This window comes from Equus quagga, chromosome 3 (genome assembly GCF_021613505.1).
Source record: "Equus quagga isolate Etosha38 chromosome 3, UCLA_HA_Equagga_1.0, whole genome shotgun sequence".
Classification (NCBI taxonomy): Eukaryota; Metazoa; Chordata; class Mammalia; order Perissodactyla; family Equidae; genus Equus; species Equus quagga.
The window spans coordinates 153,574,941-153,597,908 of NC_060269.1; the positions used below are offsets into that span (position 1 = coordinate 153,574,941).

Genomic DNA, 22,968 nt, shown 5'->3' on the forward strand with positions numbered 1-22,968 from the left:
TCCCGGCCCCGCCCCCGGCCCCGCCCCCGTGCGCCGGGCGCCGCCTGCCCTGGCTCCGGGCCCCGCCCCTCCGGCCCCGCCTCCCCTGACCCTCGGTCCCGCCCCCACCTGCACGGCCCCGCCTCCTCTGGAGCCCAGTCTCCGCCCCGCCGCGGGCCCCCCTCGAGACTCCTCTGGCCAGCTGGAGGCCCCGGGCGCTGCTCGCGGTCCTCCCGGGTACAAGGTGGGCGCAGGGCGGGGCCGGGGCCTCAGGGTGCGAGGGGCGCCCACCCTTCCCCACCCCCGCTCCCGGGGAGGAGAAGGCGGATGTCACCGTCCACACGGCACACAGTAGGTGCTCAGTAAATGCAGGTGAGGGAACGAATGAGGAGCGTGTCTGTTCCTTGTCTGTGTCCGGCCCCGTGACGCTCGGTGGCCCCATTGGAGGAGGCGTCGCCCCCGCCACCCTATGATCCTGACCCTGCAGGAGGAGGCAGTGTCCATCCCCAGCCTCACCCCTGCCTCGTGGGTCTGACTCAGGTCAAGAGGCCCCGGGCAGGGGCACAGGATGAACCCCCACTGGCAGAAGAGCGCTTGCTGGGAACTCGACCTCTGGAACCTTGCCCTTGTTTCTAAAGAGCCTCCAGGGCGCTTTTCAGACACTTCCAAACCAGAATACAGACCTTGGACCAGATCTGAACTCCCGTGGCCCAGGGGACTCGCGCCAAAGCCGTGAGGCCCAGAAAACAGGGTACTTTTCAATTTGCCTCCTGGGAGGCTCCCAACCAACAAGGTCCCTCCATACAGCCGTGGGGACACAAGTCCAGCTGTAGGCCTAGATAACCCTGTTTAAGGGGTAGGGGCCTAGGAAGAAAGGGCTTGGCAGGTCTCCTAGGAGAAGGGGCTTTCAGGAGGAAATGCTTCCTGGGGGAAACCCTAAGGGCCAGGTAGGCCATGTGAGCAGTGCAGACAGAGTGACGGTGTTCTAGGGAGAGGGAGCAAGGCCGGCAAGCATGTAGATGAGTGGAACCTTCCAGGGAAGAGGTCAACTGCTTGGGGCATGAGGAGGAGGATGGGAGGGTCATCCCCATGAGGAGTAGGGGCTGGACCTCCAGTCCTAGAGCCTAGGAAGTCGTGAGCAGGGAAGGACAGGATCTGGGCCAGGGCCTGAAGGGGCTTGAGGGGAGGACAGAAGGCCAGCCCAGCAGGGGCTGAACCTTGTCCAGGTAAGAGGCCAAGGTTTGCCCCTTTGTGCTACACAGGACATGAGGGGCCAGAGTCCCATAGAGCAGCAATGGCTACACTGGCAGCTCTGAACCATGCAGGGGCAGCAGGGGCTGGGTTTGGGTTATGCTGAGGCCAAAGTTCCTCAAGGCCTTGAAGAGGTGTAGCCAGGCCATGGGGGTGCCCAGAGTTGCAGCTTGATAAAGCTTGTCACTGTCCACCTGTCCCAGAGCTGCCCAGCAACAGGTCCCAGGCCCCAGAGAGGGGAGACCTGGCTGCAACAGCACACATCCCAGCTGGTGAGACACAGTCAGGGTCAGATTAGTTAACCAGGGGTGGGGGAAAGTGGAAGAGGCCAGAAAACCACGTGGCCAGGCCCTGAGTCCAGTCGTGGGGGAGAGGACCCTGCCTACTGGGAAGAGACAAGGATCAAGGCAGGACCACTGGAGAGGAAGGGGCAACTCAGGGGACAGGTGGCCGGAGGCGGGCAAGGCTATGGGACAGTCTTCAGACAGCAGGGCCTCAGTTTCCCCATCCGGAAAACAACAGGGGTCCATCCACTGGAGAGATGGCAGGAGAAATTTGGGGGAGGATGGAAGCAAGCAGAAGGCCCGGTACTCCAGCCCTTCATCCCCCAGGGTTGACGGATACTTGCCCTGTCTGACCCAGGACCACCCCCATCCTGGTCCCAGTCTGTGACCCCACCCACTCACAGCCCAGTTCAGCTCTCAGGGTTGGACTTGGACCCCAGAGATGCTGAAATCCTGCCACTCCCAGCCCACAGAAGCAGTTGTGGAAGTGGCCAGGCTCAGCCACCATTAGCACCCCATGTGGTCACCCCTCTCCTGGAACAGGGCCCCACGTGGAGGGGGCTCAGTGCTGCTCAACTGGGCCAGAGCTCCTGACAGAGTGCTCACTACCTTGGAGATGGACACTGGAGTTCCCTGACGTCTGGTGCAGCGGACCAAGCGGGCCCTGCACTGGGCCCTGGGGACACTAAGATGATGTAGGGAAATCTCCACCCTTGTGGCTCAGGGGAGGAAGCAGATGGACACATGAGCAGACACCATCGTGTCACTGTGAATGACCTCTTCCTGGAGTGTGTGGCTGGGGTGAGAGACAGAGACTGGGAACAGAATGGAGCAAAGCCAGATCTTGGTGCCTCCGGCCAGAGCACACCAAGGTGGGCAGGCGCTGGCTTCAGTTGCCATGCTCCAAGGTGACAGGTGGCAGACTAGGACTGAGAGGCCTCATCATCAGGGTTACTGCATACAGTTTGGACAGATCGGGTACCCCAGAGAATTATCACCCAGGGCTGCAAATCCACCTCTGCGTGCAGGGCCTCTCTGCCAAACGGGGCACAGGGTGCAGCCTCCACCTTGGAGAGAGTTTGACCACTCACATTGCTCCTCTCCTCCCTCACCAGTCTAACCGCAGGGCCTGTGCGGGGTGAGGACCCTGGCTAGGACCTCAGGGCAGCTCAGAGCAGCCTGTTGAACCAGGACTTGCAGGAGGCAGAGGCCAGAGGAGCTGGCACCCAGGGGTTCCCACGGGAGGTAGCAGGACAGGTATGGGTGAGAAGGAGGGTCTGCCTGCTGGGGAGGGTGTACAGGCAGGCCCAGCACTGCAGGTGAGCAGAAATGAGGCAAGGACTTCTGGCTGGCTAGGGGAGAGGAGTGACCTGGCCTCCCCAGAGCACGATTGTGTTGAAGGCCTGAACCACACTCACAGGATGTCTGCCAAAGCGCAGGGCCGGTCCCCCTGCCGTGCTCATCATTAGCGTAGCCATGGCTGCTGATCTGGTGGGCTGAGCCAGAGCCCAGGCACCCAGAGGCAGCTGCAGTGGGGATGAGAGGGAGGACCCTGCTAAGATCAGGATGGGAGAAGCAAGATCTGCTGGTGGCCCAGGGGTTACCACCTCCCCAAAAGTCTCAGGGCTTTAAGCAGCGCCTGCATGAATCCCGACCATGTGCAAAGTCACGTCACCAGCACCTGCCTCTGCACTGACCACCAGGCTCAAAATCCTGGATGTCTCAACATCACAGGTTTAACACATCCAAAAGCCAGCACCTCATTTCCCCAGCCTTCCCCATTTCAGGCCTGCAACCTCAGCATCATTCCTGACGCCTCTCCTCCTCTCACTCCATGACCTGTCTGTCCGGAAGTCCTGGTGGCTCTATGTGCAAAATACACCTGGGATCCTGCGCCTTCTTGGCCCCTCCCTGCCCCATCCTCTCTCATCTGGTCTCCTACTCCTGTCCTTGCCTGGTAGGTCCATGGTCACACCAGAGGGATCCAGTCACAATGCCAGTCAGATCATGTCACTTCTCCACTCTGGAATCTCCCAGAGCAAATGCCGAAGTCCTCACTATGGCACTCGCCTACACAGTCCTGCTGTTCTCTCTCTGAGCTCCTCTCTTCCCAGTTCCCACTTTGCATTCACTGCGCTGGCCTCCTTGCTGATTCTCCAATGTCAGACACGTTTGCACCTCAGGGCCTTTGCACTTGCTATTCCCTCCTCCTAGATCACTCTTCCCCCAGATTTCTGCATGGCTCACCTCCTCAGTTCTCTCAGTCTCTGCTTCAGTATCACTTCAGTAGACAGTTCTCTCCTTAATTCTCTTTTTAAAGCTGTCCACTGTCCTCATGTTCCCTCCCTCCCCTGTCCTCCTCTGAACCCCTATATATTTCTTTTGATAGGGTCGGGCACCCTCTGGAGTATCATCTCACAAGGTCAGGACCCCGCTTGCCCGAGTCACTGCTGCTTCCCCAGGGCCTCACGGCCTTCCTGGCACAGAGTAGATGCTCAACAAATGGTTGGTGAGTCACCAGACAGGGCCTTCAAGGGGTGGCCCAGGGAAAGGTCGGGTTTAGGCAGAGCAGCCCAACGAGCCCCCATGTCCAGAGGACCCTGGAAGCATCACTCTTGTTATCCATCCCAACCCCAGGCGTAGCCCTGTGGTCACACCAAGCACCCCCTCGCCAGGCTGGCTGTGTGGCGAGGGGAAGGGGGCTCGGAACACTTTGGCAGGCCTGTTCCGGCACAGGGCCAAGGCCATGGCCTGCACCACTGTGCCCTCCGGCAGCTGGCCTGCTCAGTTGGGGACAGTGAAGAACAAGTTCCCACCCCATCCCCTAGCCCCCTCCAGAGGGAGCCCGTTAGGAGCTGGGCAGGGCTTCTGGCCACACAGCCCTGCAGGTGAGGGAGGGGGAGTGAGGTTGAAGGGAGCGCTGGCTGCTGTGTTCTTGGGAAGCCGGGGAAGGAGGGCTGGGCCTCATACACATAGGCAGCAGGCTGCTGCGGTGGCTTCGAGGACAGGGCCCGGGGCAGGGACCTCTTCCAGGGAACCCGCTGTCAGTGTGTGCACTGGCAGGGAGGACAGGCAGGGCAGGAACCGTCCACCTCAGGCTCCGGGCCGTTCCTGAATCCCACGCCTGCCTCCAGTGCTCTCTCGTGCTGCTTTGCCCCGGGTGGGAGGTGGGGGTGTTTTTTCTTTTGCTGGAACCAAGGAGAAAGCAGCAGAGTGGGAGCCAGGGCCAGAGGGTGGGTCGTGGAGGATGGCTCTCGGGATGCCTGTATGCTGGGCTAGAGATCATCCAGATTCCATGCTAGCGCTCCTGCAGCTGGTTTCCCCTCTGCCCCTCGAACCTCTTACGTCCCTCCTAGGAGAGCCAGCTCAGTATCACTGCCCCAGGAGGCCTCTCGGTCCCCCAAGGCTCCTGCCCAGATGCCCATCTACATCCCAGCCTCACCCGCCACACTGCACAGAACTCGCTAGACTTCCTCACCATCCTCCCCCTGCCCAGGCTGGGGCTCCTGGGGGCACGGCCCTCTTCCCGAGCTCTGGGTCCCAGTATTGTCCAGCAGAGGGCTCTGCTCAGAGGCTGCCCTCAGTGGGTGGCCCCAGTCCATGGGCTTCTGGCCAGGTTGCTCACTGTGACCACTTGGAGGCCAGGGCATGTGTCCGACTTGCCCCGCTGCCCCTCACGCCCAGTACTGGCCTGGCCTGAGTGTGTGGGTCAGGGCCTGCTCCTTTCTCAGCCAGCCTGAGAGAGGGTGTAGGCTGACTGAGTCAGAGGAGGCTTTCTGGGGATGGCGGGACCAAGCTGGCCCTGATGACGTGGGAGGGCTCTCCTGGTAGGGGCACAGCGCTGGAGGGCAGGAGGAAAATGGAATCCTGGGGCTGTGAGGCCAACTCAAGGGCCAGCCAGCGTTCCTGTGGCCAGCCATCTCCCCCTGCCCAAATGGGCTGCACCCTGACTGCCGGCTACCATCAGCACCCCTAAGCCTACGGCCAGATGCTTACGTCAGCTGCTGCCGTCACCCTCCGAGAAGTTTGTTTGGGTAAATTTTCTACATAGAGTAACAGAGTCAGGCAGGCCCCACTAGGAAGTTCTATTTTAAAAACACCAACTCCGTGGGTGGAGGACACAGGGCCCACGCACACGCTCGTGTTTCTATTTTTACATCCAAACACGCCCGCTCTCAGCCCCCGGAACCCGATTTGGAACTTGAAAGCGGCCCGTTCTATTCTGGGTCCCGCTTCCGGCCTGTGGTGTGGAAGAGGTGGGTGTTTGTACACACGGAAGCTTCTTCACCCTCCTCCCCACCAAGCTCTCCCCCGTCTGCAGCCCCTGCCCTACAGTCCATGTGACCTCCAGGAAGGCGCTGGAGTAGGGGGAAGCCCGCGTGGGGATGGGAAGGGGAAGCTGTGGCCTTCAGGACCTGAAGGGCTCACGTCACCTTCAGAGAAGCCCCACCTACTTCCCAAGCCCAGGGTCGGGGGGAAGCTGGCCCTTCCCCGGCCTGCACTGGACACTGGGATGAGGTGCCTGAGATGACAGGGTGTGAGGTGGCCTGCGTGACTGTGAAGCCCTCCTTGACCAGACGTGGGAGGAATGAGGGTGAGCCTGGGAGGGCTTCTGGGACACGGCACCCTCAGGAGAGACTCATCTCCCCCAGTCCTGCCCTCCAGGCCGCTGGCCAGATCCAGCTGCCTCGGCAGGAGTGAGTGAGGGAGTTGCCCCACCAGGCTCCCAGAACTCCCCACCCGGCCGGGCCTCTCACAGGTTCTGGGCGAGTCTCACCAGACCTTCAGCTGCTGCACAGCCCAGGGTCCCAGGTGACCTCTCCCTTCCCCCTTCCACTTGTTCATCCTCAAGAGTGGACTTTGGTTTCGATTTCCATTCCCATGGGTTCCTCAAACCATGATGGGCAGCTCTAAGGACAAATCATGGGGGGCCAGCTGCTGCCCTGGGTACACCCCCCTTCCAAATGTGCCACCCTCTGACCAGTTGGCCAAACTTGTGAGTTGCACCCTGACACCATGATACACTCCTGTGCTCCCATCCCCACCCAGGCTGGGCTGGAGCCTCCTGTGCCTCAGGCTCAGTATCCAGCCCAGCACCCACCACAGTAGCTCAGAATGGCTCAGGGCCAGCATGCCCTGCTTCTGAGTCCCCTGCCCGCACCGCCCTTCCTCACTGCCTCTGACAGTGGGTGGGACTAGGGAAAGATGAGCACGGATCAGCCCACAGTGAGCTTCTGAGCACTGCCCAGCCCAGAGCTGGCCTTACTTGAGGGGTAGGAGGAGACACAGCCCTCGGTGGCAGGGGAAAGAGGCAGAGCCTGCCTGACAAGGACTCTAAGAGCAGAGACATTTCCATCTCCCAGGGATGCTGGGATTAGCATGTGAGGAAGGCCAGGAGGGAAGTGAGGAGTGGGGCTCAGCAGAGGCGTGGCTGAACTAGGCCCAGTCAGGGGGGCGTACCACGGCCTTCCCTGGGCACCTGCTCTGTCAGGTCCTTTCGCATCTCTTCCCCATCTCATTCCGCAGCCACCGTGAGACGGCATGAGCCCCGTTTTCAGATGAGAACACTGGGCCTCTGAGAAGGGAAGCTCACATTGGGGCGCTGGGCTGTATGCCCAGGAAGCCTGGCTGCAGAGCCCGCGGGCAGCTCCCACGGAACCACAGAGAAATAAAAGCTTCCTTTTTTCCCCCCATTTCGTATTGCACAAAATTAAGGACAGGGGCTGGCCCCGTGGCCGAGTGGTTAAGTTCGCGCGCTCCGCTGCAGGCGGCCCAGTGTTTCGTTGGTCCGAATCCTGGCCGCGGACGTGGCCCTGCTCATCAAACCACGCTGAGGCAGCTTCCCACATGCCACAACTAGAAGGACCCACAATGAAGAATATACAACTATGCACCGGGGGGCTTTGGGGAGAAAAAGGAAAAAATAAAATCTTTAAAAAAAAAATTAAGGACAAAGTCATGTCTGGTTATCTCAACTCATTCGTTAATAGTGTTGAAATGTTTGGCTAACAGTTAGAGGGAGAGAGAGACCCTGCCTCACATTTTATGCCCAAATGAGTTTCAGTCAGATTAAAGACTTAAAATGTGAAAAAAAGAACCCAAAACATAAAAAAAAAGAACCCAAAACATATTAAAAGAAAATGTAGATGATTATATACTATGGAGATGAGGCAGGCTTTCTAGGTACAATACCAAAGGTAAAACGACCAGCTTTTGAGTATAAAGAAAAGAGCCAGTAGATATGCCAACATAAAAGTGAGCCCCAAAAGGTGAATGTCAAAAAACGGCATAAACAAAATTGAAAGGTAAACCACAAACTGGGAAGGAATATGTGCAAAATACATGCATTAACAAGAGGTAAATACAAAAAGGGTTTTAACAAGTTATTTATAAATTTCTACCTTTAGTTGAAAATGGGCTCAAATAGTGATTCACAAAGAAGAACCATGCTTGACCAATAAGAAGTTTAAGCATCTTCTACCTCACTAGTAAATAAATAAATACAAATGAGAACAGTGAGGTAGAGTTTTTTGCTTATTGAAGATAAAACTCTTACGTGGCACCCCAATATCTGACAGCAGGTAAAAGCAGCCTTTTGTTACTACCTATGCATGTATTACTTATTATAAGGAGAATCTATATTCACGCTTTCTGGGGCTACACAAAAATTAGTTGATCCTGAGGCACAAGTTCGCATCCTGCTGATTGACCAGCAAGATAAAATGGGGCACGTAACTCATTTGTGTGTGTTTTAAATTTAGTTTCTACTCATTAGCAGAGTTATACATGCACGTAAAGTGTTCCATAGCTTTACAAGGCTTCTTACAAAACACAGCAGTCCTCCAGCCCTCATTTTCCATCGCAACTTTTAGCTCATTCTTTTGGTTTCACCCCCATATCCACAATTAACACACTTATATTTCTACTTCCTCACCTCCAATATCGTTACCTCATCATTTTGTTTCAGTCGATAGTCATGGTTGACATCATTGTGATACTACACAACTATGCAAGTCTGGGCTACATAATGTATCATGATAACTTTTCCTTTCTTGCTCAACTTCTTGCTTCCCCTGGAGTTAATGTCATCTTAATTTTGCTTAATTCTCATTACTAATTCAACTCCAAATTTTGCCAAATGTCCAAATCTCCCCCAAGGCATCCCGGTATTTCAGGTATTCTATCAATTCAAAGTAGATTCTGCTTTCTAAGCTGGGGCACAGCCTTCACCCTGGGATCCATCTTCACCAGCACCCTGAAGTTCCCTTCATTGTTCTCTCTGCTGCAGGATCCCCTGCTTTCTGCATCCCACAACTTCCTCTTTCTTGGTTTCCTCCCTCTGTTTGGTGGAGCACACCCTCAAGTAGCTTCCTGAAAAAAGGCACAGAGACTCACAGATAATCCTTTAGCTGTCACCCAGCACCTGAGCTGACAGGTAACAGCTTGGTTATCTATCAGCTGACACTTCAAATATCAGCCAACACCCTCACCGATAGCTAAGAAGAAGGCTCTGTCTGGGAATGAAATACAGACATTCCCCTCTGTGTGGTGGGGGGTGGGTGTGGTTCCTGGGAGGAGGAAAACAGCTCCAACAAAGAATAGGAGCCACTAAAGACCCAAGAGCCGCCATCACCGCATAGCCCAGGAACTGTGAGGCTGGGGCTCCGGTGGGCATCACCATCACAGGTGATGTCCCCTCCAGCTTGTGGGCACATTACCCTCATCCAGATGGGGTGGCTTCCCTGGGAGCAGAGACAACGGCACACACTAGCCACATTGTGGGTATTTGGTACAAATGTCTTTAATAGACAATAAAAGCAGGTGCACATGGCTTCTCTCCATTGAACAGATGCAAACACTCAGGCTAGAGAGGGCAGAGACTTGTCACAGCTTCCCCTCTGGGGCTGCTTTGGCTTCCTGCCCTGCCATCCTCAGCTGCTGTGCTCTAAACCCACCCACCACTGGATTTTGCCATAGGTGCCCAGGCTGCAAGTGCCCTGACTAGGGTCCTCCCTTCTCCTGGCCCTTGGGACCCTGGCTGGAAGAGCCTGCCTTGCTGACCCCCACTGCCCAGGACTGGAAGAGGAGGCTGAGGATCTCAAGGTTGGCTTCTTGGCCCAAGGCAGTGCTGTCCAGGCCCCTCTGCTCCCATAAAAAGACTCAGAACCTTCTAGAATCCTCTCTCTGGGGCTGAAGGGTCTGGGAAGATGTGCCAGCACTAAATATGTCTAGGAAATGGAATAAGATGGAGAAGAAATGATGCGGGGTCGGTGAGGTGTCGAGGAGTCGAAAGAAAGATTTCTTGGACTCTCAAGATCTGGCAGTAGTGCTCTTTTATTTAGAGAATAGTGTGGAATAACATGGGGACAGGGCCCATGGGCAGTCAGAGCTGCTACTGCGGCATGGGGACAGGGCCCACGGGCAGGAGGAGCTGCTGCTGCCCCTGCTACTGCTGCAAACATGGGTGGAGAGTAAGGCTAAATTTAAGGCATAGGTATGTGAGCCCTCTCTTTACAAGACAAAGGAAAGAACATGTAAAAAAGTTAAAATGATATCAGTGCAGATGGGGTCTGGCCATTGGGTGGTCCCACAACTTTTAGATAAGAATCAAACCAGATTAAGTAAAGGCCAGAAGCCACCACCCTAAATCAGTTACATGAGGTTGCCAGACAGTAACCAACTTAAGTCCTTGCCTTCCCCATTAAGAGTTTCCAGAGATAAAGCCATGCCCCCTTCCTCCTGGTGCAGAGGGGGAGGCATGGCGATTTCCTTCACAAATGCAAATGTCTCTCAAAGGGCAAGCAAACTCTGCTCCTCCGAGCCTGCTTCTCATCTGCAGTTTTAAAATTAACCGGCCTAAAATCCTCATCAAAATGATGTTCTCAGAAGAGCTCTCGGGATGTAGTGTATGTGGGTGGGGGCGGGGGCACTGCAGGCCTTGGCTAGGAGGCTGGCTGGGAAGAAGGCAGCAGGAGAGGGCAAGCTGCACCTTCACTGGGCTGCTCCCCTCAAGCTGGGTAGGGGTGGGGGTACCCTGTGATCCCTCAGGCCAGGGATGCCTATCATGCTGGCTGTGCAGGATGAAAACGGAGTGGGCCCCATCCCTGCAGGGCCCTGACTCCCCTTCGCCCAGCTGAGGTCTTGCCCAAGCCTACCTGAGCTCTGGAGACTGGCAAGGGGCATGGCTGTCTGGACCCTCTCCTGGCCCCCTCACCCCAGCCATTCCTGGAGACTGGGGGTCCTAGCTCAGCCTCATGGAATCATTTATTCACTTATGCACGTCACATATATTCCTAAACACCTAAACATTCATTCATTCCACCAACCTTGGCCAAGGGCCTCCTATGTGTAGCCTGTGCCAGGCTCTGGGCTGCCACGGTGAGCAGGCTAGCAAGATTGCTGCCCCTCTCCACCCCACCTGCCCTGTCCCAGGTGAGGGCAGCTCCACCCTCCTCCTTGCTCAGGCAGGTGATGTCAGGCCCTCCTCGACTTTCTCTCACACCCCGCCCCAGTCTGTGTGCAAGTCCTGTGGCTGCCGTAATAATTACATCAAACTCAGTGTCTTAAAACAACACAAATTTATTATCTTACAATTCTGGAGGTCTCATTACAAGTCTGGCGTGGGTCTCACTGAGTTAAAATCAAGGTGTCCACAGGGCTGCATTCCTTCTGGAGCCTTTGAGGAGACAATCCACCTTCTTTCCTTTCCCAGCTCTTAGAAATCATCTCATTCCTTGGCTCATGGGCCTCTTCCTCCATCCTCAAAGGCAGAAACAGCAGGTCAAGTCCTCATGTCGCCTCACTCTGGCCTCCTCTTCCACATTGAAGGGCCCCGTGATTACACTGGGCCCACCCGATAACCCAGGATCGTCTCCCTAGTTCAAGCTCAGCTAATCAGCAATTTCAGCTCATCTGCAGCCTTCATTCCCCCTCACCATTTAAGTTAACACATTTATAGGTTCTTGGGATTAGGACATGGACATTTTGGGAGGTTTTATTCTGCCAATCTATCAGGAAATCTTGTTGGCTCCACCTTCAGAAGCTCTTCAGAATCTTCTGGCTTCTCATCTCCATGCCCACCGCTCTAAGCCAAGCCAGCATCATCTCTCTCCTGAATCTCTGTAAGAGCCTCCGAATGGAACCTTGTCTCCCCAGAGCCCTGTAAGCCTCCTCATTTTACTCCAAGGGAAAGCCAGAGTCCTCATGGTGGTCTGCAAGACCTCCAAAACCTGGGCCCCATTTCCTCTCTGCTGCCCCGTCTCCTTCTCCCCGACCCACACTGTTTCTGCCCTGTGGGTCTCCTTGCTGTTTCCTAAACAGACAGACACACCCCTGCCTCTGGGCCTTTCCATGGCTATTTTCTCTGCCTGGAACACTCTTCCCCCAGAAATCTGCATTTCTCACTCCTTCACCTCCTGCAAGTCTTTGCTCAAAAGCACTGCTCAGCACTGCCACCTGACTCGGTCCCAGCACTGCCATCCCTCTTAGGCTGCCAGGGAAGGAGCAAGTTCTCCAAGACCAGAACATGCAGTGAGATGGTCAAGGCCCAGGTAGTAATTCTTCATGCTCCTTTCTCTCCTCCTTTAGTCTAGCCCCCACTGAGCTGGGGCACTCAGAACAAAGGCTTCTGCCATGGTGTGGCTGGGACACTCTCAGTGGCAGAGCATCATGGAAGTAGAAGATCATGGACTGTGAGAGGACAGAGGAGAGCTGAGGGGAGGGAAGCGTCAGATGCATCTCCAGCCAGTCTGTCCAGGGGAGAGCCACAGTCTAAATATTCCAGAGCTACCTATCAAGCTCTAAGCCATGAAACAGACTTGCTCTCTCTTTGTTCATTGGCAAGTACACCTCGCAGTACCTGGAAGGCCAGGTCTGGGTTCACAGTCTCGGGCTTTCCTGAGTTCTTTCTGTGAACCATGGGAGAGTTGGCATTGGCCCCTGTTCTGAGACCTTCAACCTCTCCCCTTCACCCCCCACCCATGTGTCCACCCCAGCTCACTACCCAGCTATGTCTGCATCTCACCAGGGCTGTACATACCAGTGGCACAATCTGCCCTCAGCAGGAGAGAGATGGTGACAAGGCCTGCCCAGGGCCATTCAGCCAGGAAATTCTGAGTCCTGGCCCTCAAAGTGTGGTCTAGAATTGGGGCATACACTCTGAGTGGCCATATAGTCTCCTCCTCCATAGGGAGGGCATGGGAAGAGGAAGGCAGAGTGGGGTCATCTTCATGGAGACCAGTCAACACCAACCAGCTCACTTAAGGACCCCACCATGGCCAGGGACCCCCTTCCCCAAAGCCATGGGACTTGTGAGCTCCCTCTTCCAATCCATCTGGACATCATGTTAGGGAGAGAAGCAGGGGAGGGGAGATGATGTTCGAGGGCCTGTTTCCTCTGAACACCTCCTTAGGGCCATGGAAGCTCTTGGATTGAACACATTTTAGACTGACAGGACGGAAGTTAAATTCTCCCCCTAGCACACAGGAGCCCCCATGGGAGAGCAGATTGTTGTCTCTCTACTTCTGAGATGGACTTGGAGATGAAAAAGATTGTTGAGTGACATGAAGAGAGGTTCTGGGCCAGCAGGGGCAGGCTGCGTGTGCCCAGGAAGAGCCAGGGGTTGGGGTGGCTGTACCCAGCGTTCAGTGACAGGCGTCGGGGGTGAGGAGGAGGGCGTAGGGAGTTGGGGGGGCCTGCACCCTGGGCTCAGTTGTTTGTGCTCAGGCACAGGGTGAGGGTGGAGTTTGCATCCAGTGCCGGGCCACATCGCCCCCTTGTGGACACTCACAGGGCAGGCCCCTTCCTTGGCGTCAGATATCCTGGCTGTGTCTGGGAGCCGAGCTGCCCTGAGGTGCCTGCGCCCACCAGGAACTGCATATGAACCCTGCAGAATTTGCATTTTGATCACTCAGTTAAGAAATGATTGTAGGTGCCAAGTCAGGGATCCTTCCTCCAGGTAGGCTAACGGTGGGCCATTGGGCACTGTGGCAGAGTGGCCAGAGTTGTGCTGTCAGGAGGGCCCTCCTGGGGCCTGCACCCACCCCGAGGGCCCTCTGTGGGCTGCTTCTCTGCTTTCGGCGGCTCTGGCTCTCCCTGCTGCTGAGTTTCCACTGCCCACAGCCCCTGCACTCGGCCCCACGCCCGCCGACAGGGAGAGGGTATGAGGTTGGAGAGGGCTATGTGGATAGAGAGGACAGTGGGGACAGAGGTGGCCATGGGGATGGAGGTAGCCATGAGGGTGGAGATGGCCATGGGGACAGAAGCAAGGGGCCACCTCTGGCTCACACCACACAACGATGTGGGTCACGTGGGGCAGCTGGAGCTGCATTGTTCCAACATGGCCTCACCCACCTGGCCTCAGGGTCCGAAACTCTTAAATGGGTCCAGAATTTTCTTTCCCTTGCCTGCCTCTCAGGGGCAAATGTGATGGTGGCTGCAAGCTGCTCAGATACACCACTGGGGCCGTCTCCCTTCTCCTCCCAATCCTTTCCTGGTTCCCAAGGGTTCTACAGTGCGAATGTTTTCATTCTGTCAGCAGGACAAGGAGAAGCTGGTTTCCTTAGATCCCCCTGCACTGGAGCTGGGGGAGGAGAGCCCAGAGTGAGACTGAGTGGTGCCCCCTGTGTGCACACAGCAGCCAAAGGGCTTTGTGAGGGACTGGCCTAATGTCCACAGGCTGGGCATGGGACGGGGACATTCAGGGTTCAGTCTGTCCTGGTCCTTCCCTGCCCTCCCTGCTTGCTCCACTCCAGCTAGACCAGCCTCCTCCAAGTTTCTTGACCAGGTCCAGCACTTGCCCCTGGGGCCTTCCCCTAGCTGTTCCCTCCACCTAGAAGGTTCTTTCCCCAGATACCTGCTCAGCTCCCTCCTCCCTTCTAGTGTCTAGTCACAGGTCACCTATCTTTCCTGATGCCTCTGGATGAGAGCCAGGAAGAGTGATGGGGTCCGAGCTGTGAGCCCTGGTGGCGGTCAGAGAAGGCACCTGGAGGAAGAGGGGATGTGGAAAGGTGAGTCGGGATGGGAAGCTCTGCCCTTCCCTCATGCCCCCTGACTGAACCTCCCGTGCCCTGCCTGCCCCTGGTGCCCTCATACTCCCTGCTGAGCTGGACCTCAGTGAGCAGAAGGTGGGGGTGTGCCAGGTGGAAGTCCCATGGAGAGCTGTAGGGGATGGAGAGGAGATGGGGATGGGAGAGGCATGGACGCTGGGCCTGGGAGGGGCCTGCTGGGCAGCTCATGGTGTCTCTTCTGGGAGCTGACCCAGCACAGTCTGTTCTATGACTGTGGTGGTCCTTACCTGTGAGCCCCACCTCCTGGGTGCACCATGCTTCCCCACGCACTCCTGATCCCAGGGTGTCCTGTGCCCACCCTATAGTCTGAACCATCTTCTGATGATCAAAGTCCTCATTCACTGAGGCAAAACAATACAAAACAGCAAACAAAGCCAGTAACACTGATGCAGGAGGTTCCTCTGGGCCTGGTGGAAGCCTGTTCCTCTTTCAGAATCACACCCTGTGAGGTGGGCACAGGGCGCCTGGCATCCAGAGGTGTGTGGGGAGCTGTGGGCCAAGGAAGGACAGCTTCCTCCAGGACAGTGGGTGACGTGGGGGCTCCCGAGCTGTCACTTTCAGCAGGGGTTTTGACAAAGCAGAGAGGATGGCGCACCCACGAGGTGGGGTTCACGGGTGATCGCAGAGCAGACGGTGCCTGGTCAGTTTCTGGTGTCTGCTGGCTTCCTTGCTTTGTGGCCACATCACCCTACGACTCTATCTTCTCATGGCCTTCTTCTCTGTGTGTCTGTGTCTTCTCTTCTCTTCTTGTGTCTCTTATAAGGACGCTTGTCATTGGATTTGGGCCCACTCGCGTAATCCAGGATTATCTCCTAATTTTGAGATCCTTAACTTATGTTACATCTGCAAAGACTCTTTTTCCAAGTAAGGTCAATTTACGGGTCCTGGAGGTTTGGATGTGGACATACCGTTCTGGGGGCATCCTTTGACCCCAGAGAGCAGAGGGGGTCTACTTTACTTCTCAAAAGATGTATCACATCATAGAAAACCTAGTGCTTGCCAGGAAATCCGGGCGAAGGGGGAGCCACAACCTCACAGGAAAAACATTTCAAGCTGCAAGAGGACACGGGGACAAATGCAGAGGTGGCAAGGAGAGGCGTACCTGGTCACCAACCAAACACAAAAAGCCCAGGCCAGCCTGGTGCAGGTCTGGAACAGCTGCCTGGGCTGCCCCTAGGTCATTGGCCGTGCCACTCAGTTGCCCTAGGCTTAGTCCTCTCACCCTGCTATTAAGGGTGACCCCATGATCGAGGTAGCTGTTAGTTGTGCAAAAAGTGGAAGACACAAGCATTCCAGGCAGAGGGAACAGCAGGTACAAAGTCCTGAGGTGAGAAAGAACTTGGTGTTGCTAAGGGACTCTCTTAGGATGGCTGGTCCACTGTGAGCAGGGAGAGGGTATGGATGTGTCTGAGAGCTGGCAGGGTGCAGGCCTCGGTGGCTTCAGGTTGCAGGTGGGGCTCAGGCCCTCTCCACTGTCCCTTTAAGGATCAGAGGCTACCCAGGGCCTGCTCTTCTAAGGAGCAGCAGCAGACAGCAGAAGCAGAGGCCTCATCTCGTGCAACTTCTGCTGACATCCACTGGCCGAGCTCAGGGCCAAGTGGGCAGGGACATGGACTTGGCCTTCTCTAGTGCAGGTACCCAAAATCACGTGGCAAACTGGCATGGTGAGTGGTGGTAGAAAGCTAGGAGCAAGAATCCATCCGCCACAATCAGTAATACACGTTGGCTGCAAAGAGGTCTTTTGTCAGGGTCCCGGGGACCACCTTCAGGCTCAAGGAATCACTGGAAGGACTCACAGAACTCAGACAAGCTGTTATACTCACAGTTACAATTTATTACAGAAAAGGATACGGATTAAAATCAGCAAAGGAAGAGGCACGTCCGGCAGGGGCCAGAGAGACCAGCGCCAGCTTCCAGGAGTCCTGGCCCAGGGGAGTTGACGGACAGCACTTACTGCTCCCAGCAACACCGAGCGACGATGCGGAGGAGGCACTGCCAACCAGGGAAGCTTCCCCAGTCCTGCCATAGGTGTGGAGCGCTGCTGTGGCTGTTCCTGTCACTCAATCTCTGGCCCCCTAGAGGTCTGGCTGAAACATCACATCCCACGCCCCTGCCATAAACCACAATGTTAGCACAGGCTATCTGGTGTGGCCCACGGCCGCCAGGTAATCAAGGATACTCTTATCAGGCAGGATATTCCAAGGGCTTACAGCTGTCTCCCAGGAGCTGGACAAGGGTCAATCCTTTCTTTGGAGTGTGCAGGGTTTGAACCCTCCAAACCTGCAGAGCTAACCCTTTACTACAGAGATGCAAACCCTGAAGATTTGCAGGACGTGGAAATCCAATGCTCCAGGTATCAGCTCCCGCCCAACCTCATGCTTTTGGGAAGCAGGCTTTCATTATCTTTGTTTCAGGTCATCTGAGTAAGACAATGGTTTTAGGACTGGGCATGGGAGGTTCTCTCGGCTAGCCAGTGAGGAGCTGGGAGAGGTCAGAGAAAGTGGCGGGGTGGGAGGCTGACCCACAGAAAGGGTAAGAAGGGTGAATGGTGGCCAAGCAGCCCCTAGAAATAAGGGCTCTTTCCTCAATCTGCCATTCTTTCTACTGCTCCTGTGCCCCAGAAGCAAAGATGTCACAAAAAAGCAAAGAGTAAAAAAAAAAATCCAGTGGAACAGCTCAATGTCCACGCCGTCTTGGCCAGGAAGGTGTAGAGACACTTGGAGGCAGAGGGTTTGCTTGTTCCTGCATTTGCCACGGCAGGTACAACAGCACCAAACAACCTGCTCCAGGAGTGGGAAGGGGCTCATAGCCCAGGCTCTCGAGGACAACTCTGTCTCCGCGTCCTTCTCCAAGTTCCACCTTTTCCCTCTTCCAAGGACAGAGGGGACACACCTTCATATGTTGAGAATCTTATAAAATAACAAAAAAACCTCTTTGTGCCACATAGCAGCAGCCCCACTGTTACGGACTGAATTGTGTGCCCCCCAAATCCACATGTTGAAGCCCTAACCCCCAACCTGATTGTGTTTGGAGACGCAGCCTTTAAAGAGGTAATTAAGGTTAGATAAGGTCATAAGGGTGGGCCCTAATCTCATAGGACTGGTGTCCTTATAAGAAGAGAGAGAGACACGAGAGAGGTGTGTGTACAGAGCAAAGGCCACCTGAGGACACAGCGAGAAGGTGGTCACTTGCAAGCCAAGGAGAGAGGCCTCAGGAGACACAAGCCCTGCTGGCACCTTGAACTTAACCTCCAGAACTCTGAGAAAATAAATGCCTGTTGTTTAAGCCCCCCAGTCTATGGCATTTTGTTATGGCAGCCCTAGCTAAGACACTTTTCTGCGACTGGGAATTTTACTTTGTGAAATATTACCTTGTGGACCCATGGGAGGGAGAAGGGCTGGAGAGGGCACGATAGCAGGTATGTGCACATGTCGGGGTGGTTGCTGGCATAGGCTGCACCAGTGGCAACCTCATGGGCCACTGTTCCATGGATGGGCTTGGCTCTCAGCCCCTCTATAGCCTCTTTCTTGGCATAGCTGCCTCCAGAGGTGATCACAGCAAGGGCTGAAGTGCCAGCATCCAGACAGAAGGGAAAGGAGTCCAGGAAAGGGCCACAGGCCCCAAAGAGAGCCGAAGGAAGAGGCTCAGGGAGGGAGAACTTTAGAGGAACTCAGATTTGATAGTTTTCCATCAGAAGAGGAATCAGAGTTGAGGAAGCAGCCCATCCCCAGTCTCTGCGTTTACTGGCTACACCTCTCCCTCCTTCCAGTCCCCATCCCTCATTTTTTCTCCAAGAACACACCTGCTCACCTCCACTGGAAACCCCATGGCCCCCCGCTGTTCTTAGAATGAGACCCAACCTCTCTGCAGGGCCTGGAGGGCTCCTGATCTGGCTCCTCCCCCTCCCTGCCACCCTGCCGCACTCCAGCTCGGCCTGGGGAACTCTCCCCAGGCCTGTGTGCACACTTCCGGCTGCTTGGGACCCACTTACTCAATCCTGTGCCCGGCTCCTTCTCATCCTTTAGGTTGCACCTGAAATTCCCCTCCTCTCTAGTCACCTTCCTGTTTCTCTTTCTTAGCCCTTTATTTGTTTCCTTATATATTTTTTCCCCTTCCTTTCCTGTACAAAGTTTCTTTTTTTGAAAGAGGGTCTGTCTCCACTATTAGAATGTTTGCCCGTGAATGTCAGTGCCTGACTTAGCACCTGGATTTTAGCAGAAGGAACGGACATGTTGGGTTCTGCCTATATTAACTTATTGCATCCTCACCATATTTGTAAGGCAGATGTTGTTGGAGGCCTCCATCCCTCATCTATAATTCTAAAATCCAAAAAGCTCAGAAACCCAAAATGTTTTTCTTAAAATTGGTGCAAAATCTGACTTGAACAGCTGTCAAGCTTTTCCTGGTCTTTGTCTCATTTAGTTTGAATGGTCATCTTGTCTTTGCAGAAATTTTAATGCATCTGGTTTTGGGGTGCTATCCCATGCCCCAGTGGGAGCACTGAGAAGTAAACTATTTGCTAGTTTTCTATTGCTGCGTCACAAACTACTGCAAATGTTAGCAGCTTAAAACAATAAACAATTATTATTTCATATAGCTTCTGTGAGTCAGGAATTCAGAAGCAGCTTAGCTGGCTGGTTCTGGTTTAGGATGTCCCATGAGGTCACAGTTAACACTGGCTGGGGCTGCCTCATCTGAAGGTCTGACTGGGGCTGTAGGACGTGGTTCCAAGGTAGCTCACATGCTATAGTAGGCAAATTGATGCTGGCTGTTGGCATGAAGCTTCAGTTCCTTGCCACATGGACCTCTCCACAGGGCTACCTGAGAGTCCTCATAATATGACAAGCGGCTTCCCCCAGAGCGAGTGATCCAAGAGAGGGCAAGGCAGTAGCCACAATGTCTTTTGTGACCTAGCTGCAGAAATCACACTCCATCTGCGTTTGTGTGATCTGCATTTCTGCAATATCCTCTTTCTTACATAGGTCAGCCCTATTCAGTGTGTCAGAGGGTGAAATCACAAGATCATGAATACCAGGAGGTGGGATCCTTTCTGGAGGCTGACTACTCCAATTATATTTACCTTTCTAAAATCCAAAGATTCTGATTTCCAAAATATATGTGACCCCAGAGGGTTGGATGAGAGACTATGATGCCCATTTTACAGTTGAGAACCAGGTTCAAGGGCTCTTGAGTGACCTGCCCCAGGTTACACATATGACAATAGGAATTAAGATTCACCCCACCTCGCATAGCCCTGGGGCCCGTACTATTTCTTTTTCTCCACCACTGCCTCAGCCAATCAGAATGTGTCACTCATAAGCGCAGCCACGTGGACTGCGGGCTTGCCCGCCAGGCGCTGTGCCCTCCATCCTCCAGTCCCCACAACACCTCTACCAGGTAGGGACGGCAGTGGTTTTGACCTTCCCTCCGTGGAGGAGGAAGTGTGAGCTGGCTTTGTCTGATTCTACAAGCCTGTGAGTGTTTTCCCTGGGCTCAGCCCAAGCTCGGCTGTTACAGAAAGGGGGAAAAACGCGATCCTGCTGTCAGGGGACCGGGCGGAGGAGGGGAGCACACACGCAGGGCCCCGCGGATTCTGAGGGAGGGAACCTTTGAAAGACCGCTCGGATGCTTGAGCATAATTGTGGCGGAAACTCAGACTTTGAAAAAGAAAATAGCCGTGGAGCGACAGAAAAACGCTCGGAGTTGGTCTAGGAAGTTGAGGGCAGGAAACGGATGGAGAAGTGAGGGTGGGAAAGGGCCAGCTCTCTCTTGCCGTCCGTTCTAAGAGCAGCTCCTGCGACCTTAGCGAGGGGCATGCGGGAGTCTGGCGCCCTGGTGGGCGGGGCTCCTCCCTGGGCTCAGCTCGTGGGACGTCGCCCCTTTCCGGTTGCTCCGGCTGGCCCACCGGCCTGCAGCCCGGGGATTCGGACGCTCGCGGTGGTCTCCGACTCCTTTCCGACCCGAGGGGGCGGCGTTCCGCGGGCCCGGGCAAGCTGGGCGGGGCCCGGCTCCAGGCGGGGGGCGGGGCCTGGCTCTCGGCGGCGGGCGGGGCACGCCGGGAAAAGTTCCGGGAAGGTGGGCCGCCCGCCCAGACCGGGCGCGGAAGTTGCCGGCGTCCGCGTGCCCTCCCGTCCAGGCCCGCAGCCATGTCGTCGGGGGACGGGGGGTCGGCCGGGCGGGACGGGGCCCCGCGCGCGGCTGCCGCGCTCTGCGGCCTGTACCACGAGGCCGGGCAGCGGCTGAGGCGCCTGCAGGACCAGCTGGCCGCCCGAGACGCCCTCATAGCGCGCCTCCGCGCCCGCCTGGCCGCGCTCGAGGGGGACGCGGCGCCGTCGCTCGTGGACGCGCTGCTGGAGCAGGTGGCGCGCTTCCGGGAGCAGCTCCGGCAGCAGGAGGGCGGCGCCGCCGAGGCCGCGCTGCGCCAGGTGCGGGGGCCCGAGAGGGCGGGGGCCGCGGGGAGCGTGCGCGCGTGCTGGGTGTGAGAGGTGTGTGCCCGGGTTGGCGCAGAGGGGTCTGTGTGCGTGTTGAGGGGTGTGTGCCCACTTCGGGTGCGGAGGGATGTGCGTGTTGGGTTGTGAGTGGCTCCTCCAGTGCTGGTTCTGAGGGCTGTGTGCCCGTGTGGCTTCTGACAAGTTCGGGTCTGAGGATTGTGTGTTCGTGTTGGGTTCTGAGGGGTGTGGGTTCCTGTTGGTTCTCAGGGGTGTGTCCGTCCGTGTCGGCTCTGAGGGCTGTGCTCTCGTGTGGGGTCTAAGGGGTGTGTGTGTGCCTGTGGTGTTTCTGAGAGTTGTGTGTCCTTGATAGTTCTCAGGAGTATACGTGCCCATTTTGGCTTCTGAGGAGTGTGTGCCCCCATGGTAGAAGGGTTTGTGTCTGTTGATTCTGAGGGGTGTGTGCCCATTTTGTGTTCTGAGGGGTTGGTGTTTAGCTCTGAGAGGTCTGCTCCCGTGTTGGGCTTGAGGGTAGTGTGCGGCTGTGGTGGGTTCTGAGGGGTGTGTGTGCCCTTGTTGGGTCTAAGGGTTGTGTGTCTGTGTTGGTTTTGAGGGGTATGTGTTTGGGTTGGGTCTGAGGGGGTGTGTGCTCATAATGGGTTCTCAGGGGTGTGTGTGTGGGTTGTACTCTGAGAGGTCTGCTCCTGTGTTGGGTCTGAGGGCTGTGTGTGCACATGTTGGCTTCTGAAGGTTCTGCTCCCACGTGGGTCTGAGGGGAGTGTGTGCCTGTGTTGGGTTCTGAGGAATGGCTCTGTCTGTGTTGGTCCTGAGAGATGTGTGTTCATGTAGGATCTGAAGGTTGTGTGTCTGTGTTGGGTTCTGAGGGATGTGTGTGCCCATGTTGGGTTCTGAGAGGAGTGTGTGCCCGTTTTGTGCCTATGGGTTGTGTATTCATGTTGGTTCAGAGGGGTGTTTCTATTTGTGTTATGTCTGAGGGGTGTGTTCCCATGTTGGGTCTGGGGATTATATGACTGTGTTGGTTATGAGGGGTGGGTGTGGGTGTGTGTTAGGTTCTGAGTGTGTGCTTCCATTTTGGGTCTGAGGGTTATGTGTCTATGTTGATTCTGAGGGATGTATGTGACCGTGTTCTGAGGAGTGTGCGCTCCCATGTTGGGTTCTGAGGATTGTGTGGCCCGTTTTGGGTCTAAGAGATGTATGTCTGTGGTGGTTCTGAGAGCTTTGTCTGTCTGTGCTGGGTCTGAGGAGTGTATGTTCTAGTGTTGGGTACTGAGTGGTGTGTGTGACTGTTGATTCTGAGGTGTGTGTTTGTGTTGTTCTGAGTTGTATGTGCTCGTGTTTTGAGGTATGTGCTCTAATGTTGGATGTGGGTGTGTGTACATGTTGGCTTCTGAGTGGTCTGCTCCCGTTTTGGGATTGAGGGAGTGTGTGGCTGTGGTGAGTTCTGAAGGATGTGTGCCCTTGTTGAGTCTGAGGATTGTGTGTCTCTGTTGGTTCTGAGGGGTGTGTGTTCTGCTTGGGTCTGAGGTGTGTGCGTGTGTTGGCTTTTTTGGACAGTGTTCCCATGTTGGGTGTGAGGGGTGTGTGTGCTTGTATTGGGTCTGAGGCTTGTGTGTGTGTGATGGTTCTGAGGAGTGTGTGTGCTTCTACTGGGTGTTGGCTTTTGAGGGCAGTGCTCCCATATTGGGTTTTGGGGTGTGTGAGAGCCTGTTTTGGATTTTATGGAGTGTATGCACCTGTGTTAGGTGTAATGGTTGTGTGTTCATGTTATTCTGAGGGTTGTGAGTCCACATTGGGTTTTTAGGGGTGTGTGTTTGGGTTATGTTCTGTGGGGTCTACTCTTAAGTTGGGTTTGAGGGGAAATGTGTGCCTGTGTTGGGTTCTGAGGGGTGTCTGTGATGATTCTGAGGGCTGTGTCTGTCCACGTAGATTCTGAGGGCT

The 22,968-nt window shown here is 55.5% G+C and overlaps 1 protein-coding gene across 1 annotated transcript in view; it reads left to right on the plus strand.

Moving 5' to 3' along the window:
• Nucleotides 1-20,635: 20,635 nt before the first annotated feature.
• The window catches only part of TNIP2 (TNFAIP3 interacting protein 2), a 31,713-nt gene continuing 29,380 nt past the window's right edge, over nucleotides 20,636-22,968 (plus strand). The window contains exon 1 of the mRNA XM_046657146.1: nucleotides 20,636-21,006. Within this exon, the coding sequence (XP_046513102.1) occupies nucleotides 20,728-21,006 (279 nt within the window). The 5' untranslated portion in view covers nucleotides 20,636-20,727. The remainder of the gene's footprint in view (nucleotides 21,007-22,968) is intronic.